Source organism: Marmota monax, unplaced genomic scaffold, assembly GCF_021218885.2.
Source record: "Marmota monax isolate L192 unplaced genomic scaffold, Marmota_monax_Labrador192_F-V1.1 WCK01_AAM20220418_F8-fsc00083, whole genome shotgun sequence".
In the NCBI taxonomy this organism is placed as follows: Eukaryota; Metazoa; Chordata; class Mammalia; order Rodentia; family Sciuridae; genus Marmota; species Marmota monax.
The window spans coordinates 7481236-7498405 of record NW_026692848.1 but is presented as its reverse complement, the minus strand read 5'-3'; the positions used below and the strand labels follow the sequence as shown (position 1 = coordinate 7498405).

General features: G+C 52.1%; 1 protein-coding gene across 1 annotated transcript in view; it reads left to right on the top strand.

Moving 5' to 3' along the window:
- The window catches only part of Igf2r (insulin like growth factor 2 receptor), a 95908-nt gene that overhangs the window by 52938 nt on the left and 25800 nt on the right, over positions 1 to 17170 (top strand). The window contains exons 21-31 of the mRNA XM_046449269.1: positions 350 to 451; positions 2597 to 2792; positions 9008 to 9172; positions 9497 to 9640; positions 9737 to 9912; positions 10170 to 10257; positions 10686 to 10901; positions 11623 to 11753; positions 12018 to 12115; positions 15061 to 15197; positions 16197 to 16387. Coding sequence (XP_046305225.1) covers positions 350 to 451; positions 2597 to 2792; positions 9008 to 9172; positions 9497 to 9640; positions 9737 to 9912; positions 10170 to 10257; positions 10686 to 10901; positions 11623 to 11753; positions 12018 to 12115; positions 15061 to 15197; positions 16197 to 16387 — 1644 coding nt within the window. The remainder of the gene's footprint in view (positions 1 to 349; positions 452 to 2596; positions 2793 to 9007; positions 9173 to 9496; positions 9641 to 9736; positions 9913 to 10169; positions 10258 to 10685; positions 10902 to 11622; positions 11754 to 12017; positions 12116 to 15060; positions 15198 to 16196; positions 16388 to 17170) is intronic.

The following is a 17170-nucleotide window of genomic DNA, read 5'->3' as shown; positions in this document are numbered from 1 at the left end:
GAACTCAGGATTTTTTCAGATGGTTTCTAAAGGAATTATTATAGTCACCGATGGTTCCCGCTTACCTTTCCCCTTGGGGACTAGCGATACTCTCCTTATTCAGATAATGCAGTGGTTCAAGAGTGTTTGGGCAAGTTGAGCACCTCTGAGTCTGTCACGCTTGGTGTGGGGAAGGCACTCTTCTGGAAGCTGTGGGTGCACTCAGGGCTGCCTTTTTGGTAGGGATTTTTAAAGTTAATTGGAAGCAAGCTCTACAGAGCTCAGCAGGCAGGTTTCTGAAGGTGCCGTGTTTGTCGTGCTGCTGTGGAGTTGGACTGAATTTTTCCTCCCCCTGTTTTGCCTCCTGTAGGCCTGCTCTATAAGGGACCCCAACACTGGATTTGTGTTTGATCTCAACCCACTCAACAGCTCCCAAGGATACGTGGTCTCAGGCATTGGGAAGACCTTTGTGGTAAGAGTGATATGATGAATTCCTAATTTGTTTGGAATCAAGGAGCCAGTGCATTAAAGTCCCCTGAGAAAGTGATCTGGGTTGGTAGGTGTCCTCAGGAATTCCAGGCACTGTGATGGCATCCTCCCCCAGGAGATGAGGAAGTACAGGTTCAAGGGGAAAACGCGATGACCTCGTCCCCGCTGTCCTGCAGCGGTTCCCATGTGGCACGGTGTCCTCTCAACCCAGTGCTGTGTCCAGCAGCAGTCCCCAGAGCTGCTGCGGTGGCATCCCTGGGGCCTGTTAGAAGTGCAGGTCATGGCCCCACCTGAACCTTGTGAGTCAACTTGGGCTGGGCCCAGCAGTTGGGCTTAACAAGCCCTCCAGGTGATTTGATGAGCAGTGAAGTTTGAGACCTTCTAGTCAGGAGAAAACAGTGATTTACTGGTCCCGTAAAAGGAAGACAACATAGATGAATGTGTTCTAGGCTCTTCTAAGAGTACTTTCTTCAAAAATAGTTCCCATGGTTTGCCTGGGTTTCTAAGGAGGACGATCTCCACATTAAGGCTGTTCTTTTGTAAATAGCACCACTAGCAGGGGAGAAAACTTTTCAAACATCTTGGTTTGGGTTTAAATTCTTAGATCAGTGTCTACTTTTGTAATATGCTTTGAGAACTGGTCTGTAGTAACTGGATGTGGAGGAGGTCCCTGGGGCTGAAAGAGCACAGGCAACAGGGCGCACAGCCCAGCCCCCAGCCAGGGAGACTGGCCAGGCCTTGCCCCTGAACAGGCTTTGGCTGTGTCTTCCCACCCCATTTTCCAGCATGTTATCCGGAGTCGTTGCCATGTCATAATACCAAACTACAAATGTTTAATGGCCCAAGTGTTAGTTCTGGTACTGTTTGGTTTATAGAGTAGCTGCTACTGCAGAGTCTGGTTTATACCAGGTGGTATGTGATGGGGGAAGGAAAGGGAGAGGGTGTTTGGTTGCCTGCACTGGTGTGAGGAAGATGAGAACCTCACTGAACTGCAGAGAACATGCTTGGAGAGATGACCAAGAACCCCATAGAGAACATGCTAGAAACAGCCCAGAGAGGTCTTGCCTTGTGCACCTAACCCCAGGGCATTAGGAGGCAGCTTGCGAGTATCAGGAACGTCAGAGACTGACAGTGAGTGGCAGAGGTAGGAGTAGAGCTGACTGGTGGAAGGGGCTCGAGGCTCCAGCGTTGTTCCAGGACAGGGAGCCACAGCATGGACGTCACTGTCCACCAGCCAGTTCTACATGGCTTCTTGCACCCCGTCTTGCTGGACTCACTCGCCTGGATGCTCCCCAGCACCTCCGGGGCCTGAAGCTGCCATGGGAGGCCTCTCTGAGGCCCTGACCCAGCCTCTTTGCACTGGAGGGTGTGCAGGTGTTGGGCAGCTGGACTGGCGGCTGCCCGTAGCTTCTCCCAGCTCTGCCGTCGGCTCGTAGGGGAGATTTAGAAGGAAGAAAGGAGGACTGGCTTCCAATTCGCACCATCACACACCCCTGGATGTGGCCCCAAAAGCTGTTAGAATACTTGGGTGAGGTCTAGCACTTATTTTCTCTCTCAAGTAGGAAACAGCAGTCTTTAGGAAAAACTCTTGCTGTGTGTGGTCACGAGCTCTGAATTCTTTGCCTATTAACATAAACAGAGAGAACTTTCCCCTTATGGATCTTCATACCAAAGAGCATAGTCAGTTTTGTTTTCGTAATTACAATAAATTTAATTTTACTGAAATTGTGTCAACTTAAAGAAATATAGGGACATCCATTTGTATTCACTTGTAATTAACAAGACTCCAACTATGTGTACTTTCTCTGATATAATTAAAAATACTATCAAGTTATGGCTTATAATATTTCCTCCACTATATATGGAACATTGCTACATGCCATATATCTTATGCATTTTATAAATACAGGGCAGCATAGATGAATAAAACCGCGTATACTAACTCTTAAAGAACACTTATTGCTCTTTAGACTTTGATGTTTGCCATACTTAATAACTAGGATTTCATTGCCTCAACGTGGCGAGTAGGTAAATTAATATCCAGTGGGCTCTGAGGTTGCCAGGGCTCCTACTGTGCCAAGCCCTGTAGCCTAACCGGCCTGCCCGGCTCTTGCCCTCTGGCCTCCAGTTCAACGTGTGCGGCACGATGCCCCTCTGCGGGACCTTCGGTGGGAAACCAGCTTCTGGCTGTGAGGCAGCCACCCAGACAGGAGAGCTGAAGAACCTGAGGCCGGAAAGGCCCGTTGGATTCGAGAAGAGCCTCCAGCTGTCCACTGAGGGCTTCCTGACCCTAACCTATAAAGGGGCTCCTCCTGCTGACAGAGGTGAGCCTGGGCTCTGTTCTTTAGCTGACGGGGTTCTGCGCCTCGGGGGCCTGCCCTTTTCCTGCCTGGTCTCTCGTACATGCACATGTTCCGCCTCTCACTATGGGTGCCTTAACTAGCTCCTTTCAGTGTAATTCTGAGATTCTGGAGAGGTGGCCCTGAGTTACTGGTCCCCATGATGCTGTCCTTCCTTCCCCTCCCCTGGCATCCTTTTTCCCTGCACCCCCAGTTCGCCCAGTGGACTCTCTTACTCGTTATCACGTTTCTTTTAGGTACTAAAGAAGAGAGGGGTAGGGATGAAGATCATAAAAGTTACTGTTTTTTCCTAAGTTAATTTCTTGCTTCTGATGTTTTCCATTCGATCTTCATGGTTTCTTAACATATAATTTTGCTGTGTAAATTTGTTAGCATTTCTGCTCTTTTTTGCACCTGTGTTGGACAGCAGAAACCATTGGCGCTTTTTGGGTCATGAAGTGCAAGATCAAGCCCATGACCCTCATGACGCCAGCAGCTGGGCCAGGACAACAGCAGCTACTGCATGTAGAGTACTTGCTGTGTGCCAGGCCTGTGTTAAAATGCTGTATGTACGTTGTCTGGTGCGTTCTCATGCCAGCTCTGTGAGTCTTATCCTCCTCGTGTTTATGACCTCTTGCTTAACCCTGGCCTCATTTTATACGTGCAGTAATGAAAACTGGAGAGGCCACGTCCTGGGGACACAGGCTTTTTGGGTAGCATGAAAGTAAGGATCCAGACTTCTGGGATTCTAATGCTGACTCTGCCAACTAACTCATCCTCTTGCACAGATGAGGAAACAGGTCCCCAGAGGTGTGGAAACTTGCCCAGGGCCACACAGCTAGTGAGCAGCAGAGCTGGATTTTTGAGTCTACATGTCCAGTGTCACAACCTCTGCCGTTGTTAAACCCTTGCCATCATGCCTTGCTAAACTTGGGTAGAGACAGTGGTGTGGTGTGGTTGCTAAGAGTGCTGCTGCCATCCTGGCAGACATCACCAATTTATTGTCTGGAAGGGAGCAGAAGGTTCTGCTATCTTGGATCCATCACCCCTGTGTCTAAAGTCTTCCTTTACTTTAATACATGGCACCTCAAGCTAACAGAAGTGGAAAATTCGACACTGCTGGGAGAAGAATAGCCAGGGTAGCAAAGGAGTAACTTCTGAGGTAGTTTAAGAATTAGGATCCTGTCTTGGAGTGAGCTCAGCAGGATGGTTGACAGGAGGAGCCTGGTATGCCTCCATCCATAGTAGAGGACCAAAGCGAGGACAAGCAATACCTGATTCACTCGAGTGAGCAAAGCAGGGTGCCAGAGTGCACTGGGGATGTGGCAGAGACAGTGCAGGGCACAGAGCTACAAGGTGACCTAATACAGAGGAAGATGAGCACACAGCATCTGTAGTCCTGTCCCTCAAAATCAACTCTGAAGGGCTGGGGCTGTGGTTCAGAGGTGTAGAGCACTTGCCTAGCATGTGTGGAGCACTGGGTTAGATCCTCAGCACCACAAAAAAGTAAATTAAATAATGGTATTGTGTTCATCTACGACTAAATACACATATTTAGTGCCATCTGAGATCCCACTCACTTGGGGTCCTGTGAAGGAGATTCACAGCAGCTCAACTGACTGAGGCCTATGAGCCAGCCAGGAGACCCTGCTCACTCTCCCTCAGCTCTCGGAAGCATCTGGTGGTCCATCCTGAGCATCTTTAGACTGCAGAGGCCCCCATAAATGGTGCCTCCAACCACTACCCTGGAAACACCCAGGTAGCTCGGCCTTCTCGTTCTTGGGCCTCAGAAAGCAGCTAAACAACCCTGCCCACCTCTCCCATGGCCCAAGAAGGAGCTGAGCAGTCTTTACTCAGAAAGTCACCTCACTAAGGTCCTGAGAAGGGATGTTCAGGCCCACCACCTTCCCTTGGCCTTGGGAAAGAACTGAGCAGATCTCCTTGAGTATATTGGCTCCTGAAGGCTCTGCACAGTTATCTGTGTAGCCCTCAGGCAATGACAGATTCTCTGTCTGAGCCTATTAGTGTGGCATGGCTACCATGTGGTCCTTGGACATGGGCAGGCCCCTCATCCTGCTGTCCAGCATGCTGTTCTTCACTCACAGGAGTGGTCCTATCCTCGTATGACTCTCAGAAACCAATGGGTACTCCAGACCCACCGTATCTGTAGCTTTCAGCAAAACCCGCCTCCCCTAGGGGAGCTGCATTCCAGCTGGTGGTGCAGTCCCACAACTTCTGCAGCCTGGGTCTCTGGGACACCTGCAGACATCACCAGCTTTGATTCCAGCCACAGAAGCTGTGTGTACACTACGCCCAGGTACCCACCTGGAACGAGAGCCAAGGCAGAGTGCCCAGCCAGCACCTGAGGACAGGCACGGCACCAGCATACTCTTCACTATGAAAGTCACCCTGTAAAGTTGGTAGAGGCAGCTGACCCACCAGAGATGTAAATGACAATGCAGGCACACAGGGAACATGGAGAAGTACCGCGCTGCCTGCAGCATAATGTAACAACCCACTAGTGACAGACAAAAGGAAAGGAAATCATAAACTTCATGTCACAGAATTCAAAATAATGATTTTTAGGAAACTTAAAGAGATAAGAGAACACAGAAAGTTCTGTGAAACTGGAAAGAAAATACCTGATATGAACAATAAGTTCAGCAGAGAGATCATTAAAAAAAAAAAAAAAAAGAACCAATCAGAAATCTTGGAGCTAAAAAACTCAAATGAAATTTTAAAAACAGTTGAGAACCCTAATGGTGGACTTGGTAAGAAGGAAGAATTTCTGAGTTAGAAGAAATAAGGATTCTGATTTTGGAGACAGGTCTTTTAAAGCAACCTTGTCGTATTTTGTTTTTAATAAAAAAGAAAAAATATGAAGGAATAAAGAAAGTCTTTAGAACACAGGATATCATTGAGTGAGCAAATGTTTGTATTATGTGTATTCCAGAAGGAGGAGAAAAAAAGGCATAGACAATGCATTCAATGAAATAACTGCTGGAGACTTTAGACATGTTGGTAAGTTGTGTGTGTCCACAAAGTCAAAAGAACCCATTAGTAGATTTGACCAAAATAAAAAGGATCCTGAGATACACTGTAGTTAAACTGTTGAAAACCAAAGGCAGAATTCTAGAGATAGCAAGAGAAAGCATCATGTCACTTGTAGGGGAAGCCCCAGCAGACGTAACAAGCAACTTCTTTGCAGAAACTACCAACTTTCTGGAAATGTGACGGTACAAAGTCCTGGAAGAAAAAAGTTGCTGTCCACAGTTTTTATATCCAGTGAGGCTATAGACTTCAGAATTAAGTAGAAAGGAAGATTTTCTGAGTGAAGGGCTTCTGGCCCTACAATAAATGCTTAAGGAAGTATTACAGTGGAAGAGAAAGGTTAACTATGATCATGAGAACAAGCAAGTCAGCAAAGAACAGCGATGAGAGAAAGAGAATCAAACCTAACACTACAGAAAAGTAGGAAACGGCAAAGATGAATAAGAGAGGAAAAGTGAACAGAGCCTATACAAAGTAACAAGAAAGAAATTGACGGAGACAGAAGTATGCTGCTACTTGTCACTAAAAACCTCCAATGTGGGCTGAGGTCGTGGCTCAGCCGTCGAGCGCTCGCCTAGCAAGTGCAAGGCCCTGAGTTCTATCCTCACACCATGTAAAAATAAATAAATAAATGAAAGAAAGAAAGGTAAAAAATTGAAAAAACAAAAAAACACCCTCAAATGTAAGTGGACTCGATTCCCCAGTGAAAAGATACAGACTTGTTAAATGGACCAAAAAAAAGTGATAGGCTGACTATAAGAAACTTCCTTCACCAGTGAAGACGGGCGCAGACTGAAGAGGTGGAAAAACTACGCCAAGCAAACAAACCACAGGAGGTCAGAAAACGGACAGCCCTCCAGACCTAGCAACAGAGAAGATCCAAGGTGAACTGTACCGAGGGGACTGCAGACGTGTCCAGAACGGTCACCCAGAAGGCAGGAGCACGTTTTCCTCATCCACACACGGAACATGCTAGGCCAAGACACAGGTCTCAACAGAGTAAAGACAACTGAGACCACAGGATTCATCTTCCTTGACCTTAGTGGACTAAAATCAGAAATTAACAACCAGGGGAACTTGGAAATTGTACGGTACGTGGAAATTAAACAGTGACGTCTTGAGCAACTCATGGGTTGATGAAAAAACCAAAAGGAAATTAAAAAAATCTCTTGAAACAAATGAAAACAAAAGCACAACTTATCAAAACCCATGGGAAACATAGGAATAAATGCCTGCACCAGGGGGGGAAAAAGATTTGAAAATAAACTATCAAGATGCAACTCAAGGAACAAGAACAATCGAAACTCATGATTAGAGCAGAAGTCGGGCGTCGTGGTGCACGCCAGTAATCCCAGTGGCTTGGGAGGCTGAGGCAGGAGGATCACAAGTTCAAAGCCAGCCTCAGCAAAAGCAAGGTGCTAAGCAACCCAGTGAGACCCTGTCTCTAAATACAAAATAGGGCTGGGGATGTGGCTCAGTGGTTGTGTGCCCCTGAGTTCAATCCCTGTACCACAAAAAAAAAAAAAAAAAAAAAAAGAAAAGAAAAGAGAAAGATTGAAGCAGAAATAAGTGAAAATAAGTGTAACTAAAAAGTCACAATAAGATCAATGAAGCAAAGAGTTATTTTGAAAAAGAACTTAAATGTTTAGCTAGATTATTCAAGAAAAAATAGAGAAGTCAAGTAAAAACAGGAAGGAGAAAAGAAGACAGTCCAGTGATAACACAGGAGTAGGAAGGGTCATCAGGAGCTACTGGAGCCACTTTATGCCAGCATATCGGGAAACCTGGGCACATGTGGACACACATCCATGAGGACACAGAAAACCTGGCAGACCAATTAGAAAGAATAGTAGTGAATCACTAGTAAAGTTCCCAACCAAGAAAAGCCCACTCTTAGATGGCTTCACTGCTGAATTTTACCAAATGTTCAAAGAACTCACGCCAGTTCTTCTGAAACCACCACAGACAGTGGCATGGAAGGAACACTTTTGTAGGAGGCCAGTTTCCTTGGTACAAGAGCCAGGTGAGGACAGTGGAAATTCCACTAGAAGAGAAAGCTCACTCTGGACTCCCTGGGTCAGAGCCCAGGAGCACAGGGCAGAGCCTGGTGGTGGTGCTCTACAGATGGGGTCCTGAGACTCTGGGCCACGGTCCGCCCAGCTGTCCACGGAGCAGCATGCCCTCCTCTTGTCTAGCTCTTTTGCTCTCCATTTAGAGCAATGTTTTAAAAGAAAATAAGCTCATCATTTATCTGTGATGTCTTTTTCTGGCTCCGGTTTTGAAAAACTTGTGTCTCACGGGGTTACCAGGTTTACATTGTGGTCACGCAGTTACCAGTGGTGGACATTTCCTGATGGCCGTATCAGTCCAGGCTGGAGTGCTCCATGGGCTCTGCTCACTTATATAACCAGGGCTTTACCCCCCTGCCTCAGTTTCCTCGTATAAGTTGGGGGTGATGATGGACAGCCCTGGAGGGTCAGTGTAGCTGCAGCCCCTGCCCCACGCGCCCCACTGCCTGGCCTGCGGCAGGCGCTTCCTTCCCTGCTTGCTTTGCCCTCACAGACAAAATAGTCTGTATTGAATGCAGCCATGATTTTATTTATTTTTTAAATGTTAGATCACACGAGTCCCTTCCCAGCTCAGAGCCTTGCTGCGTCCCTCCATGGTGCCTGGAGTAGAAGCCAGTAGTCCCTCAGGCCGAGGACACTTCTGGGCTCCCATGTGGTCTCCTACTCCTGCGTGTTTCTGGGAGTTCAAGGGAGGCCCATTCGTCCCCACTCCCGGCCTGGCTCTGTGGACTCACCGAGCCCTCTGTGGTCCCTGTGTTCCCTTCACTCTCGTAGGCAGCAGAGCTTAGTATTCGTTGAAACCTAGTAAATGAGGGTCAGGCTGCTGCCCGGCGTTTGGACTGGGACAGTGCCGTGGGGTTTGGATGCTTCCTGGCAGAGCAAGAGTGCTGAGACTTAGGCCTGTGACAAGAACCCCTGATGACATGGGTCACTTGCCATGAGTGTGGCCACTCAGTGTTCGGATCAGGTCCCCGGGCACAGACCAGCACGTGCGGTGACTGGTTCCCAGGGTGGCGGTTGCGTGGCGCGGGGCAGGGGCTGCGCTGAGCTGCTGCTTAACCCTGGCTCCCTGCTCCCCAGGCACTGTGTTTATCATCCGCTTCCTCTGCAACGCTGACGTCTACCCAGGAACCCCCAGATTCCTGCACCAGGACATCGACTCCACACGAGGCATCCGCAGCACCTTCTTTGAGTTTGAGACGGCCTTGGCCTGTGTGCCTTCTCCAGTGGATTGCCAGGTCACCGGTGAGCCGGGGCCTAACAGTGGTGGGCTGGGTGAGAACAGTGTGTGTGTGTGTGTGTGTGTGTGTGCGCGCGCGCGCGCGTGTGCGTGTGATGCGTGAGAGCACGTGTGCGCTTCTGAGTGTATATGTGTGTGTGCGCTGAGCGGTCGTCTCGGGCCGGCCCTGCTGTCTCTTCGTGTGGGCAGTTTAGGGGCCGCGTGGCTGTCCTCCTGCATGGAAAAGCCTCCTGGTTGTGGTGGCTCTTCTGGGCCTTGGGGTCAGGGGTGTCAGCCACCCTCACTTGGGTGAAAGGTGGCCCTGGAACTGATGAGAAAGGGTGTTTCAGACTCGGCCGGTAACGAGTACGACCTGAGCGCCTTGAGTGCTGTCAGGAAGCCTTGGACGGCGGTGGACACCTCCGCGGGTGGGAGGAAGAGGACCTTCTACCTGAGCGTCTGCAACCCCCTGCCTTATGTGCCCGGCTGTCATGGTGAGCTCTGCTGAGCCTGTCCAGTCCCTCTGCAGGGCTTCAGGTGGGGGGCAGCCTCCTGTCCTCCCCTAGCCCAACACCACTCGGTTCTCTCAGGCAGCGCAGTGGGGTCATGCCTGGTGTCAGAGGACAACAGCTGGAACCTGGGTGTGGTGCAGATTAGCCCCCAGATGGCGGCAAACGGGTCCCTGAGCATCGTGTATGTCAACGGCGATAAATGTGGGACTCAGCGCTTCTCCACCAGGATCACGTTCGAGTGTGCTCAGACCTCGGTGCGTACTCAGGGGCCAGGCGTGCTGCGGTGCCCGTCTCCCTTCACATCCAGTCGACTGTGCCGGGAAGCCTGCCGGTTCCTTCATGGTTTTTGGCCACCAGTGGGGTTTGGCTAGAATGCGATGTTCAGTCCCGGGTCTGGCTCCATGCTGGACTCACAGAGGCTTGCATGGGGTATAAGTTGTGGCCATCATTTGATTAATTTTTTAAAAATAAGTAAGTGGAAAACAAAGTGCGCCGTTGGTCTGTGTTGTAGGGGTCTCCCACGTTCCAGCTGCTGGACGACTGTGAGTACGTGTTTGTGTGGAGGACGGTGGAGGCCTGTCCCGTGGTCAGGGCGGAAGGTGAGCCTGGCCTGTTCTTCACCGTGACGTAGGGTAGCAGTGCTGCACGTGCGCCTGAGCTGTGAGCCTATGACGGCCACTATGGAGGGGACTGGGAAGCACTTCCAGCGGTGGACCATGTCCTGTCCTTGAGTCTTTCCTTTTACTGCAGCTTGTCAGTGAACCTTTCCTACACACCTGCGTTGACGTACTTTTGTCTTCTCATACTTACAAACCCTCGGGTTGGGTTGGGTTGGTTGGATGTGATGAAGTGGGTTTTAATCCTGAGACTGGCTTTTCTCAAAAGGCGTTTGAGGGACAATTTGTAGTTTATATGTAAACAAAATAGTGTGGTGTTGGCTTTTAATGCCTGTTTTAAGGCCTGTTGACCTGCCTGGAAGCAGGGCTGTTGTGCCGTGGCATTCGCCTTTGCTTGTGTGTTCCTGCAGGGGACAACTGCCAGGTGAAGGACCCCAGGCACGGCAACCTGTATGACCTGAGGCCTCTGGGCCTCCAGGACACCGTGGTGAGCGCCGGCGAGTACAACTACCACTTCCGCGTCTGTGGGAAGCTGTCCTCAGACGTCTGCCCCACCCCTGACAGGTCCAAGGTGGTCGCGTCGTGTCAGGAAAAGCAGGGGCCAGAGGGATTTCACAAAGTGGCAGGTACCATTCGTTTTTCTTTTGTTGGACTTGCAAGTCCAGCAGAGAACAGAACAAAATTAAAATGCAAAGAATAGAATTAAAATGTCAGGCAGTTCCACCGGGGACAGCGTTTCTCTAGAGCAGGAAGGAGCGTGTGTTTTGCGGCGGCAGCGTGTGAGTGATGTTTCTGACCCCAGGTGCTTTCTTGGTCGGAGTTCACACTGAAGCATGTCACTCGCTGAGTGTGTTTCTGACTCCAAGGTCTGTTGCTCTGTAACACCTGGAGGACACACTGAGCAGCTAGTGGGTGTTTGGAGGTGCTCTTTTCTGGGCTGAGTCACAGGGGACACATTCAGTGTAGGGCTTGGCCGTAATGAGCAGACAGTTACTCCTGTCATCTCAGCACCTGGGCCAGACTTAATCAGCTTAGGAGCTCTAAAAGATGCAGTAGAACAGCTCCGTGGTGAGAAGGGGCAGAGACAGCCTCTCAGGACTGGGCTGAGGCGTGCTGGCACCTCACCAGACCTGAGGTTAGTCTGCTGTGCTGCGTGCTGGGCGGGAAGGGGTCTGGCTTCAGGCCTCCTGTGGTGTGATGTGACGGGGGGTGGGTGATCCGGCACCCGTGGTCCAGGGGTGCTTTGCCCCCCAGCTCTTCAGGTTGTGACTCGACACAGCTTAGGATGGGTGTAGCAGCCTGGGACTTGTGAACTGAACCTGGCTTGGTCTGCTGCTGCTTGAACAGGTCTCCTGACTCAGAAGCTGACTTATGAAAATGGGTTGTTGAAGATGAACTACACCGGGGGCGACACCTGCCATCAGGTGTACCAGCGCTCCACCACCATCTTCTTCTACTGTGACCGGACCACACAGAAGGTGAGCGCCCACCCCAGCCCTGCAGAGTCCCCTGCCCTCCCCCAGCTGCCCTTGTCTTAACTGAGTTGGCTCTTGGGTCTCATAAAATCTCCCGGATAGCTCAGTTAAAAACGTCATTTACAGGAAATGTGTTGGAAGCGCGGTCTGTTCCTCTGGGCTTTACTGGACATAGCTTTTCCTCCTTGTTTGCATCCTGAAACTCGGAGTGTAAGCTGTCGAAGCTCTGCATTCCTATTCTGACCCACGTCCATCTTCACTTTGCAGCCAGTGTTCCTGAGGGAGACTTCGGATTGCTCCTACCTGTTTGAGTGGCGAACACAGCACGCCTGCCCACCCTTCAGTGTGATTGAGTGTTCGTTCAAGTGAGTTGCTGTGTGTCGGCCGGTTCCCTGGGTGTGCTTTGCTTTAGCACATAAGGTCAGTTTATCTGGCCTTCTTCCCCAGGCACCTGGCAGAGTCTGTGACTGTCTTGTGTCAGATGCACATGAGGTGGTGACCGGAGCAGAAGCAGAATGTTCGAGCGTTGGCACCTCTCAGGGTTCCCGGGCAGGGGAGGAAAGAGCGGGCCAGGTCCCCTGCTTATGTCAGGGACTCAGCTTTGGCGACAGTGAGGCCCTTTGCCCAAGTCCTTGCAGCATGGAGAGGGTGATGGAGGGACACAGGTGGGCCGGGGTGAGGAGCAGGATGGGGCAGCGCTGGCCACCAGCTTTTCAGGGGCTCCCTGTTCCTGGATCTTTGTTCCCCGTGACCCCAACATGCTCCTGAGACCCATGTCCAAAGCTGTGGGTTCAATTCATAGTACAACAAAAACAAGTCTCATACAAATTTCTCTTCTGTATTCAATTTTCTTCCTTGATTTTTCTAAGCCATGTTCCGAAGTATTATTTCAGGGCAATCTTCAGTTTTCTGGTATTTATATATGTAATTTTTATTTTCTTTCTTGTCCCAAAAGTATGTCTATACAAAGTTTTTGAGTGGAATTAAGTCAAAGGGGAATTCCTGATTATTCACAGTGAAAGTTTGCGTGTGTGTCTATATAGTAACAGAGTAAAAGTGTATATAAGGTAAAATAGCTCCTTCCCCATATTCTCCCTTCAGCCTTTTCCACTACTTATATAATTTCTTGTGGTTTTTTTGGAACCCTCCGTAACTCCAAAGGGCACTGTTTTCGTCGGCTTTTCCACTGCTGTGACTAAATGACCAGAACAGAACGAGTGGGGAGGAGAATAAGTGTCTTTGAGGGCTCTCAGTTTCAGAGCTCTCGCCTGTGGACAGGAGGGTGTGTTCCTCGGGGCTCGAGGTGTGGCAGAGGGAAGCAGCTCACATGATGATCAGGAAGCAGAGAGACTCCACTCTCCAGATACAAAAGATACACCCTCAGCTCTGCCCCCCCCCCCCCAGTGCCGCACTCCTCCAGCCACCACCCGGCTGAACCCCTCAGGGATCACTTCATCTACTAGGTTAAGGCCATGGCCTCATCATTTCTCCTCTGAACTTCTTGCATTGCTTCATGTGTAAGGCTTTGGGGGACACCTCACATCTAAACCATTACAGGCACCTGTGTCCCTTCTGGTCAGCCTCCAACAGTATCGATGACTGTTTTCAAGATGAAGATTGTAGTGAGGCACAGTGGCGCACACCTGCAATCCCAGAAACTCAGGAGACCAAGGCAGGAGAATTGCAAGTTTAAGGCCAGCTGGGCAACTTAGCAAGACCTCGATTCAGAATTGAAAATGAAAAGGGCTGGGATGTAGCTTAGTGGTAGAGCCCCCTGGGTTCAAACCCCAATAGGCCAAAAAAAAAAAAAAAAAAAAAACAACGTAGTCATCCATGGGTGTCCCTGGGGGATTGGTTGTAGGACCCCCCCCCCCACATACTCACACTGTAGCGTCAGGGGCACCAGAGCCCCCCAGGTAATATGGCAGAGTCTCTGCATATTCCCCAGGTGCAGCCCCCCACCCGCGCTGGCCTGGCCCCCCTGCAGTGTGGCTGCTGTGGGAGGAGTCGGCTGAGGAGAAGCCCGCGTGTTCAGCGGTTTCTTTCTGAGCCCCTCGACCTGCAGTGGGCCCATCTCTGGCCCCTGCCCCTCCTGCCCGCTGTTGTCAGTGCCCTGTTCCTTTCTCCCATAAGGTCTTAGGACCTTAGGAGCTTCCGGACCCTGAGCTCTCCTCCCTGCTGCACCTCTGGCTGCCTCGCGCCTTCTGCTGACTCCGCCTGGTTCCACTTTCTGCCTCTCCTCTGCCTGCTGCTCCGCAGCGACCGCTGCAGTGGGCTCCCTGCCCCCTGCCCTTGCCGAACATCCCACTAGTCCAGATGTGTAGTTGACACGTGGCCGTGTCATGTGGAAGCTTGAGCTGCACTTCTTACTGGGATTAAGGACCCCACGTGCTGTCCCCGTGGTGGGTCTCTGACTCGCCCGTTTCACTCCGGACTCTCCCTGTCCCACCGGCACCCTTGCCTTTCTTTGAGTGCACCAGGCTGTGTGCCTCAGGCCCCTGGCTCACGCTGTTCTTCTGATGGTGCTGCTGCTCCTGGGCCTCAGGCTGTTTCTTCTGGGGTTTACGCAGAGGGCCCCTCAGTGAGGCCTTCCCTGGCTGCTCTCTCTACAGTTGCCACTTCCCCAAGCTTCCCCTCCTCAGGGCTGTTGCCCCCTCAGCTCCTGTCACCATCTAGCATGCTCTACACTGAAGACCGGGGTTTTGTCCATGGTCTTTCTCACTAACGACTTCTGCTGGCTTCCTTAAGATAGGTGGTTCTACGTGTCCAGGCGGCACCCTGGCTTCGCCGGCACTTTCTGGAGGAATGGGCCCTGTTCATTCTCCTGTAAGTGCTGAGCCCGAGGGGTGGGTCTGCAGTTGCTCAGCTGCCATCCTGCTGGGCCTGGCGCGTGCTGGTGCTCAGTGCTGCGCACACCTGGTGCATAGCAGCGCGTCTTCATCCTGGGCACGAGGTCAGCACAACCTGTTTTTCCTTCTGTGCCTGTTTGTGGCCGTGGGTTTGGGCAGCAGGTGGCCTGCCAGGCTGCTCCTGGAGTGGCTGGTGTGCCCTGAGTCCTCAGCTGCTGGCTCCTTGGGCAGCGAGCTCCACCTCTCGTGGCCTGTGTGTGCCCAGCACTTGGAGATGATTTTTGGATTGGACTTAGTTTTGTTAATGTGAGTCTTCACAATTCAGTGGTGTCAAGGCGGTCTGCCTGGCTGGGCAGGGGCATCCTCTGTGACGTTCTCTCTGTCCCTGGGTGAATCCTCAACAACACTGCAACCCTTCTGGATGGGGCACTGAACTGACTGTGGTCTTCTCCTCCCTGCAGGGATGGGGCTGGCAATTCCTATGACCTCTCACCCCTGTCGAGATACAGCGACAACTGGGAGGCGGTGACCAGGACGGGGGCCACTGAGCACTACCTCATCAATGTTTGCAAGTCTCTGGCTCCACAGGCCGGCACTGGTGAGCAGGGCGGTGACCTGGGGGCACCTCTGGGGCAGGCAGGGTAATTAAGGGTCTCGGTGACTGATCTCTGGTGTGGTCCAGGCTCCCCGCTGCTGAGGGCTTGGGTGGGAACGTGGTTACTTTGAGTGTGAGGATCGTGGAAGGGAAGGAGCAAGTGCGTCTTCACAGGGTGGGAGGTGGAGGCTGGAACAGGCACCCTGGTGTGTGCCCTGTGCTCGTCACCATGCAGGGACTCTAGTATTAGGGTGGAGACTCGAGGTCAGGGGCATGTGTGGGCCCATGAGCACTTCTGAGCTTGGCACCTCAGAAGTCCAGGCGCCAAGCTCGGGGTGCAGCTGTTCTAACTGTGAAAAGGTGTTCTCACGGGTGTGGCGGGAGGCTGGTGGCCCACTTCCCCTTGTGTGGGGTGGGCTGTGACCCTGTGGTCCTGCACTGTGGTGTGGGCTGCTTCTTAAGCTGGGGCAGGTGGCACAGCGGTTTTGGTGACTGGGAACTGGCAGAGTGTTCTTGGTGAATCTTGAATACAGGGCACACAAGTGCAGACCACTCAGAACAGCCTGTTGACTTAATGAGGAGTTGGGGCTTCCCCCTGTGTGGGGCTGGGAAAGGATGCATCTGTTGTGTCTTGGCTGTCCCCACCACTCCCCATGGCTGCTCCTGGCCCTTCTGTGGTAAAATAGCACTTCAGGGGGAGAAAGTGCTGTGTGAAGCAGAGTGGCATTGGGATGGAGGCTGGAGGGGGCGAGGCTGGTGGCTGCTGCTGTCCCTTTGGGTTAAGCTGTGTTTTTTACTTTTTTGGAACTGGGGGTTGAACCCAGGTTCCACTGAGCCTCATCCCCAGTTCTTTTTATTTTGAGTCAGACTCTTCCTAGGTTGCTGAGGCTGGTCTCACACTTGGGGTTCTGGTGGGGCCCTGTGTGACCACTGTGCCAGGTGCCAGGAGAGACAGACGGAGTCCCTGCAGGTAATGCCTCGTCGTGTCTCCTCACGTTGCAGAGCCGTGCCCTCCAGAGGCGGCCGTGTGTCTGCTGGATGGCTCCAAGCCTGTGAACCTTGGCAGGGTAAGGGACAGTCCTCAGTGGAGAGATGGCGTCATTGTCCTAAAGTACACGGATGGCGACTTGTGTCCAGATAAGATTCGGAAAAAGTCGGCCACCCTCCGGTTCACCTGCAGCGAGAGCCAAGCGGTGAGTGGCGTGGCTTCCACGACGGTGCAGATCCGCGGGCCAGCGAGACAGGCACCCGTGCATCCCTGGGGTGCACAGAGCTCGGTGACACAGCTGGCCAGGAGCTGGGTCTGCTATCCAGGGGGACAGTCGTGACTCCTCGGTGCTCAGCCTCGCAGGGCCAGGCTTGTTAGTTGGTGCTCTGTGGAGCCAGACTCGGTCCCAGAAGCGTAGAGAAGAGTGGCGACGGCTGCCCGCCTTCTAGGAGGCCACTTGGGAGGAGGCCTGTTTTGGGGGTGCTCTTTCTGCCTAGCTGCGAACCCGGTTCGTGACTTTGTCCCACCCTGGGGCAGCCCTGCCTTGCTGGCTGTCAGGAGGGTGGAGGAGCCGTGGGAAGTGGCTGGTGTCAGGCGCAGTGCGTGAGGGCTCTTCTTCCCCTGGGCAGGTGTTGGCCACGTGAGCACACTGCTGCCAGGGGAAGGGCTGGTAGGATCGATGACCAGCCCTCTGGGTCTTTTGTTTGACCCACAGCAGAGGGCAGCTCGAGCAGTCAGGGTTCCGTCAGTCAGCCTTCCTCGTGTCGCCTTGGCCCCCCCAGAGCCTCTCCTACCTGCTGGGCCACCTTGGTCCTCTCAGCTGGTTTCCCTGACCCATCCGTGGGGCCCATGGGGCGTCTCAGCAACAGGTCCCCACCCTTCACGTTTGCTGACCTGCCCTGGTCCCATAGTGACACTGAGCAGGACTTCCACGCGCTCGTGGGGTCTTGCAGGGTGAGGGTTGGCACTGCCCGCGTGGCAGCTGTGT